A 24080-nucleotide genomic window follows, 5' to 3' on the forward strand; every position below is an offset into this window, starting at 1 on the left:
GGGCATATTGCTCACATGTCAAAAAACACAATGGAAAGCCAAAACTCTGTCTTCCATTTTATATACTTGAACTTCCAAGAAAATTTATGCTTAGGTCTTTAAAGAAAATGTACACCTCCCTTCCTCAAAGAAAGCTGGGAGAAAGTAGGTATAAAAGTATTTTCATTTTCTAGACAAAAAGATACAATTATGTTATTTTTAATTAAAACCTCTTAAATTGTACATTTCCTATCACTAATCAAATTTTAATACTGACATGATTATCACAAAGTTGCTTTTCAAGCACAGCAATAATATGTGAGCTAACACAAAGAAGTCACATGGCATCACTAAAACATTTTAATTGCTGAACTGAAAAATGCCCCCAAAATCAGTGCTTCTAGTGTCTCTACCATTTCATAAAAGGATGAATAAATCAATTAACAGGGATCTTGCAGATTCTAAGATTTTAGGTCTGCATATTTAATTAAAACTAGGAAATAGTCTCATTTACAGAAATTTGCTGATAGGTCTCTTAAAAATGACAGGAGTGGGTGAGGAGGAGCATGAAATTTTTTTCAAAAATACTGTGTAAAAAGCAATAGGTATCTTGAAGCCTATGTCAAAGTTAGAGCCTCACCTGTAAAGAGACACATGCACATACACATAGGTAACTGTAATCAGTAATATTTGCGAAAAAGAAACTGTTTTTACTTAAAAAAAAAAAAGATAAATCTGAGGTGCTGGATTAGGTGTCTAGAAATCACAAAACCTTTATTTTGCACATAAGTAAAACTTCCAGTGTCAATTACATAGTTCGTTTGGGGCCTTCAAAGAAGAAAATTCGGTCCCCCGTCTCAAAAGAGCACTATTACACTGGAATGTTCAAAAAAAAATGGAAGAAATGCAGTCTCACTATTTAGGCCTCTACACTGCTGGATACACGCAGAAAAAAAAACTGTAATCTACTTTCGATCCCAACAATGAGTTCTCAGATTACATCTCATTCTTTGAAACAGACAGAATAGAAAAACTTTTTAAAAACGCTACAAGGGAAAGTATAAGACGCAGACCTAGCGAGATTAGAAGGCAAGGATGCACTAGCTTTAAGTCTATAATCAGAAAAATGAAAAGTACCACTAGAGATGGGAGGGGGAAGGAAGCAGAACGCATCCGACTATCGTATCAAAACAGAACAGACAGAGCAATACCTAACACAACGCGTTGCGAAGGACACCCTGGCAAGTGTCCCTCTGCTGACGGTGGGAAGCCTGGGGAGGACTGGTTCAAGCGGGGAAGCGGGGCTCGACGCTCAAAACTGGGTTTTTAGCTAGTGCTCGTGCAAGCTCGGGGGTGGAAGTGGGTTAACTCTGCCGCACGATCTGGGCAGCTTGGAAACGGGAGGAAGAGAGGGACGCAGCGGAGGTAGACCAGGAAGAGAAGCATCGAAATGAGCCGGGGAGACGCCGAGAGTGAACCTGAACGCCGTGTGCAGACCCCGCAACCAGCGGGGCCTTCCTTCCCCGCCGCCGGGCGTTGTTTTTTCTCTTTTCTTTCTTTCTTTTTCTTTTTTTTTTTTTTTCCCCGGACGGGGCAGAGAAGCGGGAGCACTAAGGTTCAGGTTCCCCTGGCCGTTCCGGAAGGGGAAGCCCCCGGCCCGACGGCCGCGGAGCCAGGAAGGGGTGGGGGGAAGCGGGAACCGAGCACAAGGGGAAGTGCGGCGGCGAGCGGGTGAGGAAACAGGAAGAGCCCCGTTCCCGCCTGCCTCCCCCACGGGGCGAGGGCCCGGCTCTCGCGCCACCCCCTCCCCCCCTCCCCGGACGCCCCCAAGGCCCCGCCGGCGTGCGAGAGAAAACAGAATACAAATCACTTACAACGGCATCGTCTCCTGCGCCGGCACCGCCCAGTCACTTCCCCCCCGCAACCACCGCCGCTGCCGCCCTGGGCATGATCCACTGAGGCGGGAGGGAGGGGGGGGCCTGCCTCAGCCCTGGGTCCAACCCCACTCCCGCACCGCTCCCGCCGCTTTAAGCTCTTCTCCTCCTTCCCCTTCGTCCTAACATGGCGCCCGAGCGCTACCACAGCAACGTTCTAGAACTGCTGACGCCGCCACGCACGCCGTGCGCGCGCCTGCGCAAAGGCCTCCCGGCGCCGCGCAGCCTCACGGGAACGGTAGTTCTTGAGGCGGCCGGCGTTCCGACAATTTCCGCCCCAAAGCCGTAGCGCTTCCGCGGTGGATGTCAGGTGTCTGCCAGGAGAGGTGCGAGAGGCGGCGGACGGCTGGCTGTTCCTCGAGCGGGGACGCTCCTGTCGCCGGTGAGCACCACGCGGCACCTCACAATGCGCCGCCGCTCTCGCCGCCCGAGGTCGCGGCGGCCGCGCTTCCCCTTGAACGGCGTCCGTGGAGGCGCTCGGCGGGGACCGAGGCTCCCATGCGTGCCGGGTGTGCCGCCCGACGCGGGGCTTACGCGACCGCTCGGGTCGGTGCCTTCGGTGGCCACAAGTTACTCGGCCTCTTCCTGCTCTTCTGCGAAGTGAGAGTAAGACCTGCTCCCTGGGGTCGTGTCGACTGCTGTATGGGTTGGTTGATGCAGGAGTGCTTAGCACGGGCTGGTTGTTGGGACTCCCCCTCCCCTGTTAGACTGAGGTTCCCCCTCTTGGGCTTTCGGCTGACTTGTCCACCAAAGGGTGTACGGAGGCGCTCAAGAAGTGATGGTTGAATGAATAGATTTGCGGGGCAGCACTGTGATGACAGCGAGTTCTGGAACACGAGCTGATTTTACTAGCAGGTGGTGCCCTGGAACTTCCTGGTAAAGCTGCACTTAACGTAGAACGATCGATGGCAGTAACCATTGGGATTTTAGCAAAGGCTGTGTTTTGCAGCCCTGATCTATCCCTGGGGTGGGTCCTAGGAGTGTACTCCCCACCCTCAGCAAAAGCTGGAGTCTTCATGCTTGAGCCCGACTCTGATAATTCATTCCTTCCCTCTGCTAATTAGAACGCATTCTAAAGTGTCACACAAGGTTTATGGAGGGGCGGGAAGGAAATAAATACGGCAAGGATAAATTCCCAGTTCTAAATTATTTAAGTAGATTAACATGGACGTGTCTAGCCTCAAGAAATTTGGCAAAGGACTTACCTGTTTGCACAGAACATCTAGTAGGACAAAGCGGTCTAGAACTAAAGGCTCAATGGGAGAAGCACAGGACCTAAACCTGCATTGTCCAGTACAATAGTCATTTGTCATGTGACTTTTGAGCACACTTGAAATGAGGCTAAGTCCATTTAAGATGTACTGTAAGTGCAAAATACAGATTTCAGAGATGTCAGTAGAAACAAAAGAATGAGATACCTAACTGATGCGTTTGATGTTCATTATATGCTGAAATAGTATTTTGGATATATAAAAAAATTCACTAAAGTTAATTTCATCAGTCTTCTCTTAAAATGTGGCCATTAGAAAATTTTAAATTATATGTATGGCCCTCATTTCTGTTGAACAGCACTGATTGGGAGACAGACTTGTCCTTGATTCTCAGATCTTCTACTTGTTCCCTTACCCTCTTGTCATCAAGGTGGTTTTGGTTGGGGGCCCAGTAGCAGGCCTGCCCTTAAAAGTGAAAATCTGAGATCCAGAGAAATCAATAAAATACATTAAGGCTGTGGTCTTAAAATTTGCTCATAAAGCTAGGCACTGATGATGTATGTTAGGAATTAAAGAATGGGAACTTTTTGAGCTCGTGGCTGTCCTCTGCCTGGCATCTCAAAAGGCAGTGAAGGATACATGGTCATGAAACCTCTGTGCTTTCAGTCTCCAGGTGCTCCACACCGATTTTGTTTCCGCCTTCTCTAGAATGAGGCAGCTAGATAGCACAATTAACGAATATTTATTTAGTACCTAGAATGTGCTAGATGCCATATTACTTTCTGAAGACAGTTAAAGGAAGTATATTTGTTGGAATCAAAGTAGACTTCCCAAAGTGACTTTAGAAATGTCGTATAGGATGCCTGGGTGGCTCAGTTGGGTGTCTGCCTTCAGCTGAGGTTGTGATCCCAGGGTCCAGGGTCCTGGGATCAAGTCCCACATCAAGCTCCCTGCTCAGTGGGGAGCCTGCTTCTCCCTCTTCTCCCCACTCATGCTGTCTGTTGCTCTCTCTGTCTCAGCCTCTCAAACAGATAAATAAAATCTTTTAAAAAATAGGGATAGAAATGTCTTGATGTCAAGTCTCTATGTTGTACACCTGCAACTAATATAACACTGTCAACTACAAATCAATAAAAAAAAAATTTATTTTGGACGCCTGGGTGGCTCAGTTGGTTGAGCGACTGCCTTCGGCTCAGGTCATGATCCTGGAGTCCCGGGATCGAGTCCCGCATCGGGCTCCCCGCTCAGCGGGGAGTCGGCTTCTCCCTCTGACCCTCTTCCCTCTCGTGCTCTCTGTCTCTCATTCTCTCTCTCAAATAAATAAATAAAATAAAATTTTTATTTATTTTATTTTTAAAGATTTTATGTATTAGAGAGAGAACACAAGCAGGGGGAGCAGCAGAGGCACAGGGAGAAGCAGGCTCCCCGCGGAGCAGGGAGCCTGACGAGGAGCTCGATCCCAGGACCCTGGGATCATGACCTGAGCCGGAGGCAGACACTTAACCAACTGAGCCACCCAGGCCCTCCCCCCGCAAAAAAAATGTTAAAAAAAAAAAAAGCTTAACAATTAAAAAAACGCTGACAAAAAAGTTAGGACTTAGTAAGAGGACAGGAGGAGAAGGGCGTAACAGGAAACAACTTTTCAAAAAGAAGGAAAGTACAAATAATTTAAAGTTTATTTGGAAACAGGGAGACTTTTGAAGTAACTAAACCACAGATATGCGGTGGGAATGAAACTGCAGAGGAGTGGGAGGCGGACAATGAGGGGCCTTTGTCCAGCAGAATGTTGCACACCTGCTACACACCATCACTGTGCTCAAGCTGGGAGGTTGCTCTCCACTATGAAAAACAGTCAAGATCCCTGCCCCAGTTAGACCTTATGTTCTTGGGAAGTGGGGGGCAAATAATAAACCCATAAACAGACAAGGGAATTAAGAACCATGAATGAAATAAACCAGGTAATAGAATTACGGGGGGAGGTCAACTTTAGGTAAGGTGGCCAAACAAGGCCTCCCTTCGAAGGACCGGCCTTCGAGACCTGGAGCCATTGAAAGATTCAGATTTTATCTTTTTTTTGTGAATGGGGGAACCCTCGAAAGTTTGACAGCAGTGATAAGATCACATCTGCATTTCTGGGAAGATCACTCAAAAGGGTAGGGAACGAATTTGAGCTGGGAGAGCTTTTGAAGCTGGAGGGTAGGTTAGCTCTTGCTGTGGTTCAGGTAAGAGATGATGACGCTTGAAATGAAGAAAGGGACTGATTTCAGAGAGATTTAGGAGATGTAGTTAATCCTGAATGTGAGAGAGGAGGGAGAGGAAGAAGACAAGATTTCAAAGGTTCTAGGGAGGGCGACAGAGTGGAGGGAGCTACCAGTAAATAGGAAACAGAAGGCTAACTAGGTGAGTGGATGAGGTCATGAGAGTCATTTGGTATGGGTTCTTTGAAGTGCCTGTGGGACCTTTAGAAATGCCTATCAGGTGATGGAAAACATGTTTCAGGAGCTGAGAAGTCAGCTCCTGAAGATAGAGTTTTGGTTTTTTTTTTTTAAGATTTTATTTATTTGTCAGAGGGAGAGCGTGAGCACAAGCAGGGGGAGGAGCAGGGAGAGGGAGAAGCAGACTCCCCGCTGAGCAAGGAGCCCAATGGTGGAACTCGATCCCAGGACTCTGGGATCATGAACTGAGCCAAAGGCAGACACTTAACTGACTAAGCCACCCAGGCGTCCCTGGAGATAGAGATTTTAAAACTCTGGAAACAAGATTTGTATCTTGGAGTCATGTTTCAGTTCAGCACAGAAGGAAAGGCCCTCCATACACTCGGTAACTACAATCTAATCCAACCCAAACTTCACGAGTGCGTAATGAGCTAGGTGTTCACGTATCCCCAACGTTTAGCATCCACTTAAGGATATAACTTGAGCCAAGGAAAGTGGAGCATGAGATAAAGCCAGTGACCAGTGAGTGTACTGGTTAAGACAGGATCCCTATTGTTAGCCTTGCCTTGCTTGTCCCCAGAGCTCAGCCCACTCCCTCCAACTGCCGCCCCATCCCCGCAGCCCTCGCCCTACCACAGTGCCTGTGTGCTACTGACTGTGGCCATGGGGGAAGACATTTCCTACTGCTATCTTAAGGATCATTCAGATTGCATTTTCCACAGAACAATGTCATAAGTAGGGGGAAAATTCCTAAGCTGGTTCTCATAGGTCCACAGTGCATTTAAATTTAAGAAATGGACAGAAATGTTTTTCAGAACAGGTCCTCTTCACATATTGGAACTAGCTTAGATTGTGCTTCAGTCTGTCATTTAGGAGGTGATACTTGGAGATACTGTGTTGCTATAGAGATTTTTATCCCAATAATAAACTACAGTGATTCATTTGGCGACTAATGATGCATACGTTTTAAAATTTTTTACCCAACACGAGAGACTTAAATACAGAGAACAAACAGGGTTGATGGAGGGGAGGTGGGCAGGGATGCGCTAAATGGATGATGGGGATTAAGGAGGGCACCTGTGTTGAGCGCTGAGTGTTACACGTAAGTGATGAATCACTAAATTCTCCTAAAACTAATATTACACTATATGTTAACTAGAATTTAAATAAAAATTTGGAAAAAAAATTTTAGCCAAGATTTACCAGATTTATGAGTCCCTCAAGTAAAAACAGTAGCACATGCACTTTCATCTAATGAGTACTATACCCTTGAGCTATCTTTTCTTTAAATTCTTTTAAATTCCCTTTAGATGTTTATTAGTTTATGTTTTAAAGAATGTGTCTACTAGGGTTGCCTGGGTGGCTCGGTCAGTTAAGCGTCTGCCTTCAGCTCAGGTCATGATTTCAGGTTCCTGGGATCAAGCCCCGCATCGGGCTCTCCACTCAGTGGGGAGTCTGCTCCTCCCTCTGTGTTCTCCCCCCACCTCTCAAATAAGTAAGCAAAATCTTAAAAAAAGAAAAAAAAAAAAAGAATGTGTCTACCATTTGCATGAAAGGAAGAAGCTCAATAGCATGTTGATGAGAAGTGGCCCAAACTTGTGCCTCCTCTGGTCTCTGCCTTTAGGTCAACAACACAAAGGTCTTCCAGACTGAAGCCAAAACAGCAAGTCAGTCTCCTCAATTCCTTCCTATCTCTCGCTTACCCATAGACAAACCACCGTCAACTCCTGTCAATTGCGCCTCCACAATCCATCAGAAATCACCCCCTTCTCCATCTCCTCTGCCACCACCCTAGTCCCAGCCACTGTCTTGTTTAGTTTGGGTGGTTGGGGCAGCCTCCGTGCTCTTCTCCTGCTTCTGTTTATGCTTTCCTTCCATTCATCCTCCATACAGCAGCTGGACTTTGAAAACATAAACTCAGATTTTATCATGCTCTCACATAAAACCCAGTTTAGGGCGCCTGGGTGGCTCAGTTGGTTAAGCGACTGCCTTCAGCTCAGGTCATGATCCCAGGCTCCTGGGATCAAGTCCCACATCAGGCTCCCTGCTCAGCAGGGAGTCGGCTTCTCCCTCTGACCCTACGCCCTCTCATGCTCTCTCTATCTCATTCTCTCTCTCAAATAAATAAATAAAATATTTTAAAAATAAATAAATAAACAAAACCCAGTTTAATGGCTTCCCATCACTCTTAGAATAAAACCAAACTAGGGGCGCCTGGGTGGCTCAGTCGTTAAGCGTCTGCCTTCAGCTTAGGTCATGATACCGGAGTCCTGGGATCGAGTCCCACGTTGGGCTCCCTGCTCAGCAGAAAGTCTGCTTCTCCCTCTCCCACTCCCCCTGCTTGTGTTCCAGCTCTCACTGTCTCTCTGTCAAATAAATAAGTAAAATCTTTAAAAAAAAAAGAAGAAGAAGAAGAAAACCAAACTTGACAGTAGCTTACAAGGCCTGGGTGATCTGACTCTTGATTTTCCCTCTAACCTCATCTCAAACTCTGCCCCTTTCCTCCCTGTGTTTTCAGCCCTACTGGCCTCTTTTCCTTAAACATGCTCAGCTCCTAGGGGCACCTGGGTGGCTCAGTAGGTTAAGCATCTGCCTTCGGCTCAGGTCATGATCCCAGGGTCCTGGGATGGAGCCCCACGCTGGCAGGGCTGGGGTGGGGGAGGGGGAGCTGGGCTGCTTCTCCCTCTCCCCCCTGCATGCACTCAAATAAATAAAATCTTAAAAAAAAAAAAATGCTCAGCTCCTTGCTGCCTCAGCGCCTCCATGCTTGTCCCCCTCTACACTGCTGCCCTAGCCCTTCCCGTGGCTGGCTTGTTCTCAGCCGGTCAAAGCTCAGATGTCACTGCCTCCCAGATGCCTTCCCAGACCGCCTTATGTAAACTACTTGCGTTACAATCCTCATCACATAACCAGAACTTCCTCACTAATTTTTTTTTTTTTTTACTTATTCTGTCATCCTTACTAAAATCTAAGCTCCATGAAGATAGGAACCCTAACCGTATTGTTCAAACTATTCTAAGCCCAAAGCACAAAACCATGCTTGGCATATATTGGTACTTAAGAATTAAGTTGTTTCTGATTCCTTAAAGGCAACTTAGATTTGCCCAGTAGTTCCGTTCAGTTATTTTTTTTCCATTCAGTTACTTTCAATTCTATAATTAATCTGGCTGAAACAAAAACGGTCGGTAATTATCTTAGCATGAACTGCCATAACAAAATACCACAGAATAATTGGTGGCTTAAACAATAGAAATGTAGGGGCACCTGGGTGGCTCAGTCGTTAAGCATCTGCCTTGGGCTCAGGACATGATCCCAGGGTCCTGGGATCAAGCCCCTCATTGGGCTCCCTGCTCCGCGGGAAGCCTGCTTCTCCCTCTCCCACTCCCCCTGCTTGTGTTCCCTCTCTCGCTGTGTCTCTCTCTGTCAAATAGATAAATAAAATCTTAAAAAAAAAAAAAAAAAAACAATAGAAATGTATTTCTCACAGTTCTGGAGGCTGGGAAGTCCAAGATTAAGGTGCCAGCATGACCAGCTTCTGGTGAGGACACTTATCCTGGCTTGTAGATGGCCACTTTCTCACGGTGCTCCCATGGTGGGGAGAGGGAGTGAGGGAGAGGTGATGGGAGGGAAGGGAAGGTGAGGGACAGAGAGGGAGAACAAGCTCTCTGGTGTCTTTTAAAGAGACTAATCCTACTGGGTCATGGCCCCCACCCTTAAGACTCCACTTAACCTTAATTACTTTCTTAGAGGCCCCATTTCCAATACAGTCACATGGAGGGGGTTAGTACTTCAACATACGAACTTTGGGACATTTAAACATTCAGTCCATAACAACGATCATCTCAGGTTGCTAACTCCTAGAAAATAATGATGCATGTTCAATGATACTAGTTATTTAGTGCTGTGTAACAATATGCCACAAATTTCAAACTATTTAAAACACATTTCAAAAAACAAAAAAAAAACGCATTTTTTGACAGTTTCTGGGGGGTCAGGAATTTGGGCACAGCTTAGCTGGGTCCTCTGATTCAGGGTCTCTAGCAAAGCTACATTTATGGTGGGCTGGGGGAAGAGGGGGTCTCATCTGAGGGCTCGACTGTGGAAGGACTTAACTTCCACACACATTTGGTGGCAAGATTCAGGTCTTCAGAGCTATTGCATTGAAGGTATCAGTGTCTTGCTGGCTGCTTGCTAAGGGCCCTCTCAGTTCTTAGCCATGTGGGTCTCTCCAACAGAGCAGTTTGCTTCATCAAAGTATTTAAGAACAGAAGGCAAAAGATTCTGCTAGCATGACCTCATACAGTCTTAGGTAACCTAAGGTTTGCCGAATTCCACTGGATAGAAGCCAATCACAGGTTCCACCCACACTCAAAAGGCATGAATACCATCAGGCGGAGATCACTGGGAGCCATTGCAGAGTCTGCCTTCCTTCTCAACCAAACTGACTTTGTATCTAACACCTAATACTGTGTCATACCCCAAAATACTCTAAATAAAGAATTTGAATGGAATTTTGATTAATTTCCATTTTTTAACATAAAAGACTAATTTTTCTTAATGGGAATTCAAATGGTATTTTTCTTTCCCAAAGTGGATCTCAGGAACTCTATGGCTATGAACAGGTCCACATTTTAAGGAGTTATGTTGTTTTGTTTTTAGCTTTTTGTTTTGTTTTTAGTTTAGGGTACATGGTATATTTCATTTTTTTAAGGTAGAATACCAGTTCCTTTTTAAAAGATTATTAAAGTACAATTATACAGTAACGTGTTCAAGCATGAAGGCTTTTGTGTTTACCCCCCATAATACTGCCTATTGAGCTGTATGGATTTTTCTCCTCTGCACACTCACTCTCATGTAACTAGCACTTGAATCAAGACAGAAAATGTTCAGTACCCCAGCACACTCCCTCCCAGTGAATAAGCATCTGTCATTACTACCACCACTGCCACGTAACCCCTATTTTGACCTCTATCACTATGGACTGGTTATATTGGTTTTTCAACTTCATACACATGGAATCATACACTATTCACCCTTGTATGTAATAACTTCCTTCACTCAACACTATATGAGACTTTGTTGTGGGAGTGACAGTTCATTCTTTTTCATTGCTGTGTACTATACTATCACTGTATCTTTCTCCTATTGTAAGTATCACAGTATATCTTTCTCCTATTGATGGACATTTCGGTTTTTTCCCAGTTCGGGGCTTTTATGAGTAATGTTGCTTTGAATATTCTTGTACCTGCCTTTTTGTAGACATAAGCACTCATCCCTCTTGGGCATAGACCCAAGAGTGGAATTGCTGGATCATGTATATACCCATACTTAGCTTTAATAAGTACTCCCAAAGGTTATCACAGGGATAGTACCAATCTGTAGTCCCACCAGCAATACATGTGTGTTCCAGTTACTCCACATCCTCCCCAGCACTTGATGTAAACAATCCCATGTAATTTGTGCCATCTGGCAGCATTGTGCTGGAATCCCCCTGCAGTTTTCATTTCCATTTCTCTGATGATCACTGCCTTTGAACACTTGTTAATATGCTAATTGGTCATTTGGGTATCCTTTTTTATGAAGTGGTTTCTCAAGTCTTCTTCCTATTTTTAAATTGGATAGTCAAAAAATTTAAAAATTGGGGGGCGGAGCAATATGGCGGAGGAGTAGGAGACCTAGGGATTTCGTCTGGTCTCAGGAATTCAGCTGAATAGGGATCAAACCATTCTGAACACCTACGAACTCAACAGGAGATCGAAGAAGAGAGTAGCAACAACTCTCTGAACAGAAAAGCGACCACTTTCTGGAAGGTAGGATGTGCGGAGAAGTGAATCCGAGGCGATATTCGGGAGGATAGACGGCGGGGGAGGGGGCCTCCGTCGGCCGCTTCTGGCAAGTGCTAGAGCCGCGGAGCACAAAATCGGACCTTTTAGAAGTCAGCTCCGCTGAGGGACGTCACTCCAGTGGCTAAGCGGGGGGTGGAACCCTCGCGGGACAGTGTGGTCTCAGGGCCCTCAGGGTCACAGAAAGACCGGGGGTGCCTGAGTGCGGCAGAGCTCCCAGGGATCGGAGCGGGGAAGCCGGCTGCAGAGACGGAGCCGAGGCGTGGGCTTGCAGCTCGGGGTGGCCATAAACTGTGATCCCCAGGCCACTCGGGCCACTGCTCCTCCAGCAAGGACCCAACAGGCGGCAGAGCCGGGGAGACTCCCCTTCCTCCCCCAGGAGGAGCGGCGCAGGAGCGCACCGCAGGGATCTGCTGGGTTTGGAGACTCCACACAGGATCGGGTGCCAGAGATAGAAACGCTCGGTCACAGGCCGGGTGAGTGCGGAGTGCGGCCGGAGACCGGGGAGACGGGAATGATTGACTGCTTTTCTCTGGGGGCGCACTGAGGAGCGGGGCCCCGAGTTCTCAGCTCCTCCGGGCGGAGATTGGGAGGCCACCATTTTCACCCTGGTCCTCCAAAGCTGTGCTGAGAGCTTGTAGGGAACAAAAGCTCCTGAGAGCAAACCCGAGCAGCTTGCTTAGCCCGGACGACAAGGGCGGGGCAATTCCGCCTCCGGCAAAGACATTTAGGAACCACGGCAACAGGCCCCTCCCCCAGAAGATCAGCACGAATAGCCAGCAAGCCAAGACCAAGTTTACCGATCAAGGAGAACTCCAGCGCTAGGGGAATACTGCACGTAGAATTCATGGCCTTTTTACCTTGATTCATTAGTTTTTCAAAGTTAATTTTTTTAACTTTTTTGTTTTTTGTTTTTTGAATTTTTCTTTTTCCCTTTTTCAACCAACATCTTATCAATCCCTTTTTTAAAAAAACATTTTTTATTTTTCATTTTTAGAGTCATCTTTTATCCCTTCAGAGTAGTTACCCTTATTTTTAGCATATGTATATAAGTTCTTCTCTCTTTAAAATTTTGATATACAGTTTCTTCTAACAGATCAAAATATACCCTAAATCACTAGTGTATGGCTTTGTTCTAGTCTCCTGCCTGATCACAGTCTCTCCCATTTTTTTTCTTTTCTTTTTTTTTTTTAAATCTTCTTCTTTCTTCTTTCAAAGAACTTCTTATCAATTCCGTTTATAAAACCTTTTATAAGTTTCATCTTTACAGTCATCTTCAATCCCTTCATTGTATCAACCCTTATTTTGTACATATATAAGTCTTTCTTCCTTTAAAATTTTAGGAGGCACTTTCTTCTAACAGACCAAAATACACCCAAAATCTAGTGTGTGGCACTGATCTACGCACTAGCCTAATCATATTTGATCATATTCTGTTTTTTTTGTTTTGTTTTGTTCTGTTTTTGTTTGTTTTTATCTTTTTCTTTTTCTTTTTTTTCCTCTTTCTTCTTTCCCTTTCTTTTCCCCTGGTTTCAGGTCTTTTCTGATTTGTATACAGTATATTTGCTGGGGACGTTGTTAACCTGTTAGCATTTTGTTCTCTCATTTATCTGTTCTCCTCTGGACAAAATGACAAGACGAAAAAAATCACCTCAGCACAAAGAACAAGAGGTAGTACCGTCTGCCAGGGACCTACTCAATACTGAAATTAGTACGATGTCGGACCTAGAGTTCAGAATCATGACTTTAAAGATACTAGCTGGGCTTGAAAAAAGCGTGGAAGTTATTAAAGAAACGCTTTCTGGAGAAATAAAAGAACTAAAATCTAACCAAGTCAAAATCAAAAAGGCTATTAATGAGGTGCAATCAAAAATGGGGGCACTAACTGCTAGGAAAAATGAGGCAGAGAGAGAATCAGTGATATAGAAGACCAAATGATGGAAAATAAAGAGGCAGAGAAAAAGAGAGAGAAACAACTACAGGATCACGAGGGCAGAATTCGAGAGATAAGCGATATGATAAGATGAAACAACATTAGAATAATTGGGATCGCAGAAGAAGAAGAAAGAGAGAGAGGGGCAGAAGGAATATTGGAGCAAATTATAGCAGAGAACTTCCCTAATAGGGGGAAGGAAACAGGCATCAAAATCCAGGAGGCACAGAGAACCCCTCTCAAAATCAATAAAAATAGGTCAACACCTCGACATCTAATAGTAAAACTTACGAGTCTCAGAGACAAAGAGAAAATCCTGAAAGCGGCTTGGGAGAAGAGATCTGTAACCTACCATGGTAGAAACATTAGAATGGCAACAGACCTATCCACAGAGACCTGGCAGGCCAGAAAGGACGGGCATGATATTTTTAGAGCACCAAACGAGAAAAATATGCAGCCAAGAATACTATATCCAGCAAGGCTGTCATTGAAAATAGAAGGAGAGATAAAAAGCTTCCAGGACAAACAAAAACTAAAGGAATTTGCAAACACGAAAACAGCCCTACAAGAAATATTGAAAGGGGTCCTCTAAGCAAAGAGAGAGCCTAAAAGCAGCATAGATCAGAAAGGAACACAGACAATATACAGTCACAGTCACCTTACAGGCAATACAATGGCCCTAAATTCATATCTTTCAATAGTTACCCTGAATGTAAATGGGCTAAAGGTCCCAATCAAAAGACACAGGCTATCAGATTGGATTAAAAAATAAGACCCATCAATATGCTGTCTGCAAGAGACTCATTTTAGACCCAAAGACACCCCCAGATTGAAAGTGAGGGGGTGGAAAACCATTTACCATGTTAATGGACACCAAAAGAAAGCTGGGGTGGCAATTCTTATATCAGACAAATTAGATTTTAAAACAAAGACTATAATAAGAGATGAAGAAGGACACTATATCTTACTTAAAGGGTCTATCCAACAAGAAGATCTAACAATTGTAAATATCTATGCCCCTAACATGGGAGAAGCCGCTTTTATAAGGCAACTAATAACAAAAGCAAAGAAACACATTGACAACAATACAGTAATAGTGGGGGACTTTAACACCCCCCTGACTGAAATGGACAGATCATCTAAGCAAAAGATCAACAAGGAAATAAAGACTTTAAATGAAACAATGGACCAAATGGACTTCACAGACATATTCAGAACATTCCATCCCAAAGCAACGGAATACACATTCTTCTCTAGTGCCCATGGAACATTCTCCAGAATTGATCACATCCTAGGTCACAAATCAGGTCTCAACCGATACCAAAAGATTGGGATTATTCCTTGCATATTTTCAGACCACAGTGCTTTGAAACTAGAACTCAATCACAAGAGGAAAGTCAGAAAGAACTCAAATACATGGAGGCTAAAGAGCATCCTACTAAAGAATGAATGGGTCAACCAGGAAATTAAAGAAGAATTAAAAAAATTCATGGAAACCAATGAAAATGAAAACACAACTGTTCAAAATCTTTGGGATACAGCAAAGGCAGTCCTGAGAGGAAAGTATATAGCAATACAAGCCTTTCTCAAGAAACAAGAAAGGTATCAAATACACACCCTAACCCTACACCTAAAGGAGCTGGAGAAAGAACAGCAAATAAAGCCTAAACCCAGCAGGAGAAGAGAAATCATAAAGATCAGAGCAGAAATCAATGAAATAGAAACCAAAAGAACAGTAGAACAGATCAACGAAACTAGGAGCTCGTTCTTTGAAAGAATTAACAAGATTGATAAACCACTGGCCAGACTTATCAAAAAGAAAAGAGAAATGACCCAAATCAACAAAATCATGAACGAAAGAGGAGAGATCACAACCAACACCAAAGAAATACAAACAATTTTAAGAACATATTGGAGCAACTCTATGCCAGCAAATTAGATAACCTGGAAGAAATGGGTGCATTCCTAGAGATGTATCAACTACCAAAACTGAACCAGGAAGAAATAGAAAACCTGAACAGACCTATAACCACTAAGGAAATTGAAGCAGTCATCAAAAATCTCCCAAGAAACAAAAGCCCAGGGCCAGATGGCTTCCCAGGGGAATTCTATCAGACATTTCAAGAAGAATTAATACCTACTCTCCTGAAACTGTTCCAAAAAATAGAAATGGAATGAAAACTTCCAAACTCATTTTATGAGGCCAGCATTACCTTGATCCCCAAACCAGACAAAGACCCCATCAAAAAGAATTACAGACCAATATCCTTGATGAACATGGATGCAAAAATTCTCACCAAAATACTAGCCAATAGGATCCAACAGTACATTAAAAGGATTATTCACCATGACCAAGTGGGATTTATCCCTGGGCTACAAGGTTGGTTCAACATCCGCAAATCAATCAATGTGATACAATACATTAACAAAAGAAAGAACAAGAGTCATATGAGCCTCTCAATAGATGCAGAAAAAGCATTTGACAAAGTACAGCATCCTTTCTGGATCAAAACTCTTCAGAGTATAGGGATAGAGGGTACATACCTCAATATCATGAAAGCCATCTATGAAAAACCTACAGCGAATATCATTCTCAATGGGGAAAAGCTGAGAGCTTTTCCCCTAAGGTCAGGAACGCGGCAGGGATGTCCACTATCACCACTGCTATTCAACATAGTATTAGAAGTCCTAGCCACAGCAATCAGACAACAAAAAGAAATCAAAGGCATCCAAATCGGCAAAGAAGAAGTCAAACTCTCACTCTTTGCAGATGATATGATACTGTATGTGGAAAACCCAAAAGACTCCACCCCAAAACTGCTAGAACTCATACAGGAATTCAGTAAAGTAGCAGGATATAAAATCAATGCACAGAAATCAGTGGCATTCCTATACACCAACAACAAGACAGAAGAGAGACAAATCAAGGAGTCGATCCCATTTACAATTGCACCCAAAACCATAAGATACCTAGGAATAAATTTAACCAAAGAGGCAAAGGATCTGTACTCAGAAAACTATAAAATACTCATGAAAGAAATTGAAGAAGACACAAAGAAATGGAAAAACGTTCCATGCTCATGGATTGGAAGAACAAACATTGTGAAGATGTCAGTGCTACCTAGAGCAATCTACACATTCAATGCAATCCCCATCAAAATACCATCCACTTTTTTCAAAGAAATGGAACAAATAATCCTAAAATTTGTATGGAACCAGAAGAGACCCCGAATAGCCAGAGGAATATTGAAAAAGAAAAGCAAAGCTGGCGGCATCACGATTCCAGACTTCCAGCTATATTACAAAGCTGTCATCATCAAGACAGTATGGTACTGGCACAAAAACAGACACATAGATCAATGGAACAGAATAGAGAGCCCAGAAGTGGACCCTCAACTCTATGGTCAACTCATCCTTGACAAAGCAGGAAAGAATGTCCAATGGAATAAAGACAGTCTCTTCAACAAATGGTGTTGGGAAAATTGGACAGCCACATGCAGAAGAATGAAACTGGACCATTTCCTTACACCACACACAAAAATAGACTCCAAATGGTTGAAAGACCTAAACGTGAGACAGGAGTCCATCAAAATCCGAAAGGAGAACACAGGTAGCAACCTCTTCGACCTCAGCCGCAGCAACTTCTTCCTAGAAACATCGCCAAAGGCAAGGGAAGCAAGGGCAAAAATGAACTATTGGGATTTCATCAAGATAAAAAGCTTTTGCACAGCAAAAGAAACAGTCCACAAAACCAAAAGACAACCGACAGAATGGGAGAAGATATTTGCAAATGACATATCAGATAAAGGGCTAGTATCCAAAATCTATAAAGAACTTATCAAACCACACCCAAAGAACAAATGATCTAATCAAGAAATGGGCAGAAGACATGAACAGATGTTTTTCCAAAGAAGACATCCAAATGGCCAACAGACACATGAAAAAGTGCTCAACATCGCTCGGCATCAGGGAAATCCAAATCAAAACCTCAATGAGATACCACCTCACACCCGTCAGAATGGCTAGAATTAACAAGTCAGGAAACGACAGATGTTGGCGGGGATGCGGAGAAAGGTGAACCCTCCTACACTGTTGGTGGGAATGCAAGCTGGTGCAACCACTCTGGAAAACAGTATGGAGGTTCCTCAAACAGTTGAAATTAGAGCTACCATCCAATCCAGCAGTTGCACTACCGGGTATTTACCACAAAGATACAAATGTAGGGATCCAAAGGGGTACGTGCACCCCGATGTTTATAGCAGCAATGTCCACAATAGCCAAACTGTGGAAAGAGCCAAGATGTCCATCGACAGATGAATGGATAAGGAAGATCTGGTATATATACACAGTGGAATATTATGCAGCCATAAAAAGGAATGAGATCTTGCCATTTGCAACGACGTGGATGGAACTGGAGGGTGTTATGCTGAGTGAAATAAGTCAATCAGAGAAAGACATGTATCATAGGACCTCGCTGATATGAGGAATTTTTAACCTCAGGAAACAAACTGAGTGTTGCTGGAGTGGTGGGGGGTGGGAGGGATGGGGTGACTGGGTGACAGACATTGGGGAGGGTATGTGCTATGGTGAGCACTGTGAATTGTGCAAGACTGTTGAATCACAGATCAGTACTTCTGAAACAAATAATGCAATATATGTTAAGAAAAATAAAAAGAAGAAGATAGCAGGAGGGAAAGAATGAAGGGGAGTAAGTCGGAGGGGGAGACAAACCATGAGAGATGATGGACTCTGAAAAACAAACTGAGGTTTCTAGAGGGGAGGGGGTTGGGGGGATGGGTTAGCCTGGTGATGGGTATTAAAGAGGGCACGTTCTGCATGGAGCACTGGGTGTTATGCACAAGCAATGAATCATGGAACACTACATCAAAAACTAATAATGTATGGTGATTAACATAACAATAAAAATTTTTTTAAAAATTAAAAATTGGGATTGTCAGTCTTACTGACTTGGAGGAATTTTTAACATTCTGAACAGTCCTCTGTCATTTATCTACTGTATATCTGTGCATATCTATGTACATCCATTGTAAATATCTTCCCAATTCTGAAGTTTGGCTTTTGACTCTTTTTTTTTTAAATATTTATCTAAGTAATCTCTATACCCAGCAGGGGGCTCAAACTCTTGACCCCGAGATCAAGAGTCACACACTGTTTGGACTAAGCCAGCCAGGTGTCAGGTCTTTGGTCAGGACTAGGTCAGGACTTTGCCTTCCACCCTACATGAGATGGCAAGGCCTTGAGGGCTTTGAGGGGATCTGACATCCGTTTGAAAAAGATAGATCCCCCTGCTGGTATGTTGAGAGCAGTTGCAGAAAGAGCAGCCCAGGGACAGGTGACAGCCACAATCCAGGTGGGAGATGGTGGTGTCTTGGGCCAGGACAGAGAATGTGTCAAGGGGAGTCATGGAGGTAAAAACTCACCGCCCACCCAAAAGCCTAGGCAAGTGCACCTTTTCAGGAAAAACCAGAACACAGGACAGGTATGTTGGTGGCAGGGTGGGGGTGGATACACCAAGCTAGCGGAAGCCAATGCCTTGTCGTGGTTTTTGTTCCCCAAGCGCTTGTGATCATCCGCCTACTCAGATAACCTGCTTCTAGGACGAGAATGTGCTGGTGAAATGGGTGCAAATATCCTCCCGCTCAACAATCATGCATCTCATTGTAAGTCCAATCGGTACTCTGTCTTCTCTCCTGGTCTCCTAGGAGATTAGTTAAGACAAGTCAACATCTCAGGGTCCTGCCTGACCGAAGACATGGCTGAGATCACTCTTTTTTTTTTTTTTTCAGCTTCTCCAAATGGTAGTTTAATTTTCCAGTGGCTTATTTTATCAATCACCTAATTAAGGTTAGATAAATAATTGCTGATACTCCTTTTTTTCTTTCTATATATAGGCGTTTAATCTAAGAACATCAAAATTCTCTTAACACATTAATTAAGTTTTTCTGCCTGAAACTGAAAGGTACCGACAGTACTATGTAACTAGATTTGGAAAAAAAAAATTGAGTGTTTGCAATTTATCTAATGCTATATAGGAATTCCATCCACTACCAGAGAAAGGGGATAAAAGGAATCTCAGATGCTTCAATGCTCCATAATGGTGAGAAAGCATTTATATATAACGGGTGTTCAACCTAACTTTCTATTGCAACTCCAACAAATATTATTTTCCCATGTGGGTAGATACTGCAACCACTTTTCCAATCATTTTCTAAAAATAGAGAAGAGAATAAATAATGTTAGGACTGGAGACAGTGAAACAGACATGCTGCTAACAGAGTGAGATTGTTTGCATGAGATCACTCTTCTTAACTTGCATGGCGGAGGGCTGGACTCTATATGAATTCGCCAAAATCAGTGCCACTTAGTAAAGCCTCTTAGTGACTCTCAGAGTTACTCAAGTATCCCATCAGAGCCTATGGAAATGTGTATTATGGACTTTGTCAAAGGACTGGGGATTTGAATTAGTTATATAAAATAAACAAATAGGGGCGCCTGGGTGGCTCAGTCGGTTAAGCGTCTGCCTTCGGCTCAGGTCATGATCCCAGAGTCCTGCGATCAAGCCCCGCATCGGGCTCCCTGCTCAGAGGGGAGTCTGCTTCTCCCTCTCCCTCTGCCTGCCGCTGTGCCTACTTGTGCTCTCTATCTCTCTGTCAAATAAATAAATAAAATCTTACAAAAAATAAATAACAGAATTTCAGCTAAATAGCTTTCATTCACTAATATTTATACATCTCTACCATGTGCTATGTACCTTCTTCATCTCTAGAGATAGAGAAAAAACCAAAATCCCCACCCCTGTGGTGCTTACATTTTTAGGGGGGGGAAAGAGACGATAAACACATAGGCTTATAAAATGATGTCAGTGCAAGCAGAGAAAAGGAACAGAGTGGAATGTCATCAAGAGGATGGTCTGAGGAGGCCCCTTTGAGGACATGATATTTGATCCAAGCCAAGGATGAAGTGAGAGTGAGCCACAGGGATACGTGTGGGCCGAGGATTCCAGGCAAAGTCCCCAAAGCAGACTGTGCTTGGCAATGAAGAACGAAGTGAGGGGGCAGGGAGATCATGAGGGATCAGACTATATCAGGCCTCGTAGGCTAAGTCGGGACTTTGCCTTCCACCCTACATGAAACGGCAAGGCCTTGGAGGGCTTTGAGGGGATCTGACATCTGTTTGAAAAAGATCCCCCTGCTGATATGTTAAGAGCGGTCACAGAAAGGAGCAGCCCAGGGACAGGTGACAGTCTTGATCCATGTGGGAGATGGTGGTATCTTGGGCCAGGACCGTAGTGTTGGAGGGGTGAGAAGCAAGCAGAGAAGCTGGGCACATATGATGCACTGGAGAACTGAGTGTGAATAAGGGGAAAAAGTGTCAAAGATGACACCAGGTTTGGGGCCTTAACAACTGGAAGGATGGATTTGCCAATCCCTGAGATGGGGGCATGGGGGAGCAGCGGTGGAGGGGAGGGGCGAGTGTGCTTAGGAATGGGATTGGCCATGCTTTAGACATTCAGGCGGAGGGAAAAGAGGATTTCAAGGAGCAAATGATAAAATGCTCAGAGAGGTCAAGTAAGAGTTCACAGTTGGATTTGGAGGTCACTGGTAACCTTGATCTAAAGAGGAACAGGATATTGGGGCCATGGCTGGAGGAGAATGCAGAGGGCTAGGAAGGTTTTTGCATTTTAATCTGTTTTTGTCTTGTTTCGAAGCGTAGGAGCTAATTCATTAAGTTGGAAGCAAAGGGTGATGATCCAGAAGAGAAGGAGAAACCAGGCTGTGAGAGAGAAGAGACAGTTCTAGGAGCAGCATCTGATGATGTGAGACCGGATGGCATCCAGGGCACAAGTGAGGAGTTAGTCTCAGATGGAAGCACAGAAGGGAAACAGAGCTAGTTTGCAGAAGGAGAATAGAATGGCTCTTTTGATTGCTTGGATTTTCTCAGTGAGCCAAAAGCAAGGTCATGAAATGTAACCAACATGCAGGCATGAAAGGTAACTATTATAAAGGCTAATGACTTCAAACTTGAAGATGTATTCTCTTTATTTATGTAGTGTTTTTGATTAAAATGTAAGGGTCAAAAGTAGTGCAGGGAAGCAAAAGAAAAAACAGGTAAATTGGATGTCATCAAAATTAAGAGCTTTTTTGCATTCAAGGGCACCCTTCAAGAGAGTGAAAAGACAAGCCATGGAATAGGGAAAAATATTTGCAAATCATATATCTGATAAGGGTCTTACATGCAGAATATATTAAAACTGTTACAGTTCATTAGCAAAAAGACAAATACAAAGTGAGCAAAGGACTTGAATATACATTTCTCCAAAGAAGATATACAAATGGCCAGCAAGCATATGAAAACATGCTTAGTCACAGTGTGACACCACTTCAGACCCATTAGCATCACACACACACACACACACACACACACACACATTAACAAGCGTTAGTAAGAATGCAGAGAAATTGGAATCTTCATGCATTGCTGGTGGGCGTGGAAAATGATGCAGCTACTGCAGAGAGGTTTGGCAGTTGCTCAGCAAGTTAAACATAGTATCGTGTGACAGCAATTCCGCTCCTGGGTATCCGCCCCCCAAAATTCACACCAGCTGTTCAAACAAGAACCTGTACACAAATGGTCATAGCAGCATTATTCACAGTATCTAAAAGGTAGAAACGACCCAAATGCTCCATCAACGAATGAATGGTTAAACAGCACATGGTGGGATATTATTCAGCCACAAAAAGGAATGAAGCCCTGATAACATGCCACGGCATGAACCTTAAAAACATGCTAGTGAAAGAAGACACAAAAGGCCACATATTGTGTGAGTCTGTTGACATAAATATCCAGAAGAGACAAATCCGTAGAGACAGGAAGCAGATTAGTGGTTGCCAGGAGCTGGGTTGAAGGGATAGTACGGGGGACAGGATTTCCATCTGGGTGATGGAAAGGTTCTAAAACTAGGTAGTGGTGATGAGTATCCCGCACTGTGTGAACCAGACTACAGCCATCTTGGGCAAAGGCGGACAGCTGACATGCGGACAGCTCTGTGACCTGAAGCCTTCTCAAGCTCAGTCCTTCCCTCACATTCTTTCCTTTTGTTTAACCACACCCTTAAGTGTGCCTTTAGGGCATAAGGTCCTTGTTGTGCCCAGGAATTAGGACTATGACACACACCTATTCTTTGTTATTGTTGTTGTTTTAAAAGGGGAGGAGGCGAAGAAACAGGGAGAGAATCTCAAGCAGGCTCCATGCCCAGCAGAGCTCCATCTCACGACCCTGAGATCATGACCTGAGCCGAAATCAAGAGTCAGATGCTCACTGACTGAGCCACCCACGTGCCTCAACACACACCTATTCTCCCATTGGGTGGACTCCCAGCCCCTAGGACAATAAAAGCAGCTCTTAAGGGGGGAGTGGGGTTTCGGGGATCTACTCATCTTGGGGCTACCCTGAGACACACTTCTGTTCATAAGTCTCCTTAATAAACCATTTCTTGTCAAGCTGGACTTGTCAGCCTTTTTCTGTGGTCTTCCTGCCACCTAAGCCTTCGGAGGTCGTTTTGCATTTAACTCCCTTTCATGGAACAAACACAGTGAATGCACTTAGTGTCACTGACTTTTACACTTTAAGATGGTCACAATGGTAAATGTTACGTTGTACGTATTTTACCATAATAAAAAAAACCTGCAGTTATATTCAGATTACGTTATTTAAAGAGATGAAACAGATTTTAATATATTTTTCACTCAGGGTAATTTCTCATTCAGTATAATTCTAGAAATGATGGGATTTTTCAAGCTAGAAAAGACCATAGAGATTGATGGCTTATGCCTATATTATAAAGTTTGTTGAAAATATTCAATTTTTAGTTATCCCAAATATTTAGGATCATTCATTCTGTTATGGGATTTTTTTCTACCAAGAGGTTTACAATTCTCTCTCTGACTCATCGCTTAAGATACTGACCCTGAACTCAAAACTTAACCTAGTGGAAGCCAATGACATCTGACTCGGTGTGAGTCAACAAAGCATAAACCATTTTCCTTTCTTTCTAACCCCATTGGCATGCAACAATAGCAGACTGTGTAAAGTCATTAGCCTACGTGTTCAAATCATATATAGTCTAATTTTCTTCATGCTATAAATTACTGTAAATCCAAGTGTGCAGAACACTTTGACTAAGAATGAAACATTAAATCAATATCTGTTCCATGAACTATGCACAGATACTTTATCAATTTACCTTTCAAATAAAGTTCTTTAATGAAGTCACTCATTGCCATCAGCTTTTTATAATGACTCTACCTAATAAAGTATTTGCCAAAAAAAAGTAGGAAGTATTAAGAAAAAATAACAAAGTATTTGCCTGTGGGGAAAACAAAGAATTTCCCAAAAATAGGAAAAACTTTTTTTTCAAGTAAATTTTCAAATTACACTTGTTAACCTCATCTCCATCTCTGTAAAGGTATATCACACACGATCTTGAAAGTTTCACTGCATTTCGGGATTGTTCTTGAAGAGATACTCTGCCTATAATTGAAAGAAAGGCAAAAAAGACAAGTCAGTTTAGAAGACACTACTACTAATGTTAACAATTCAAAAATAAAAGTATATAAATCTTTACTTTTTTTTTAAGATTTTTATTTATTTACGGGTGCCTGGGTGGCTCAGTTGGTTAAGTGTCTGCCTTGGGCTCAGGTCATGATCCCAGGGTCCTGGGATCG

The 24080-nt window shown here is 43.5% G+C and overlaps 3 protein-coding genes across 10 annotated transcripts in view; 1 reads left to right on the forward strand and 2 right to left on the reverse strand.

The window, feature by feature from the left end:
* PAPOLA (poly(A) polymerase alpha) overlaps nt 1-2059 on the reverse strand; it is a 58136-nt gene extending 56077 nt beyond the window's left edge. For 3 of the 6 annotated variants that reach the window (XM_027570225.2, XM_027570223.2, XM_027570220.2), the window contains exon 1: nt 1854-2058. In XM_027570225.2, the coding sequence (XP_027426026.1) occupies nt 1854-1861 (8 nt within the window). In that variant the 5' untranslated portion in view covers nt 1862-2058. Of the gene's footprint in view, nt 1-1853 lie in introns of all 6 variants that reach the window. The other 3 variants (XM_027570224.2, XM_027570222.2, XM_027570221.2) reach the window with 2 other exon arrangements.
* Nucleotides 2060-2195: 136 nt separating this feature from the next.
* On the forward strand, nt 2196-23887 carry LOC113909134. The gene is made up of 2 exons (XM_027570232.2): nt 2196-2519; nt 22562-23887. Exons 1-2 carry the CDS (start codon nt 2217-2219, stop codon nt 22634-22636), a joined length of 378 nt encoding a protein of 125 aa, XP_027426033.1. The 5' UTR covers nt 2196-2216; the 3' UTR covers nt 22637-23887.
* Nucleotides 23706-24080, reverse strand: part of AK7 (adenylate kinase 7) — a 63800-nt gene continuing 63425 nt past the window's right edge. For all 3 annotated transcript variants that reach the window (XM_027570229.1, XM_027570228.1, XM_027570230.2), the window contains one exon: nt 23706-23886. In XM_027570229.1, coding sequence (XP_027426030.1) covers nt 23848-23886 — 39 coding nt within the window. In that variant the 3' untranslated portion in view covers nt 23706-23847. The remainder of the gene's footprint in view (nt 23887-24080) is intronic.

This window comes from Zalophus californianus, chromosome 6, assembly GCF_009762305.2.
Source record: "Zalophus californianus isolate mZalCal1 chromosome 6, mZalCal1.pri.v2, whole genome shotgun sequence".
Taxonomy (NCBI): Eukaryota; Metazoa; Chordata; class Mammalia; order Carnivora; family Otariidae; genus Zalophus; species Zalophus californianus.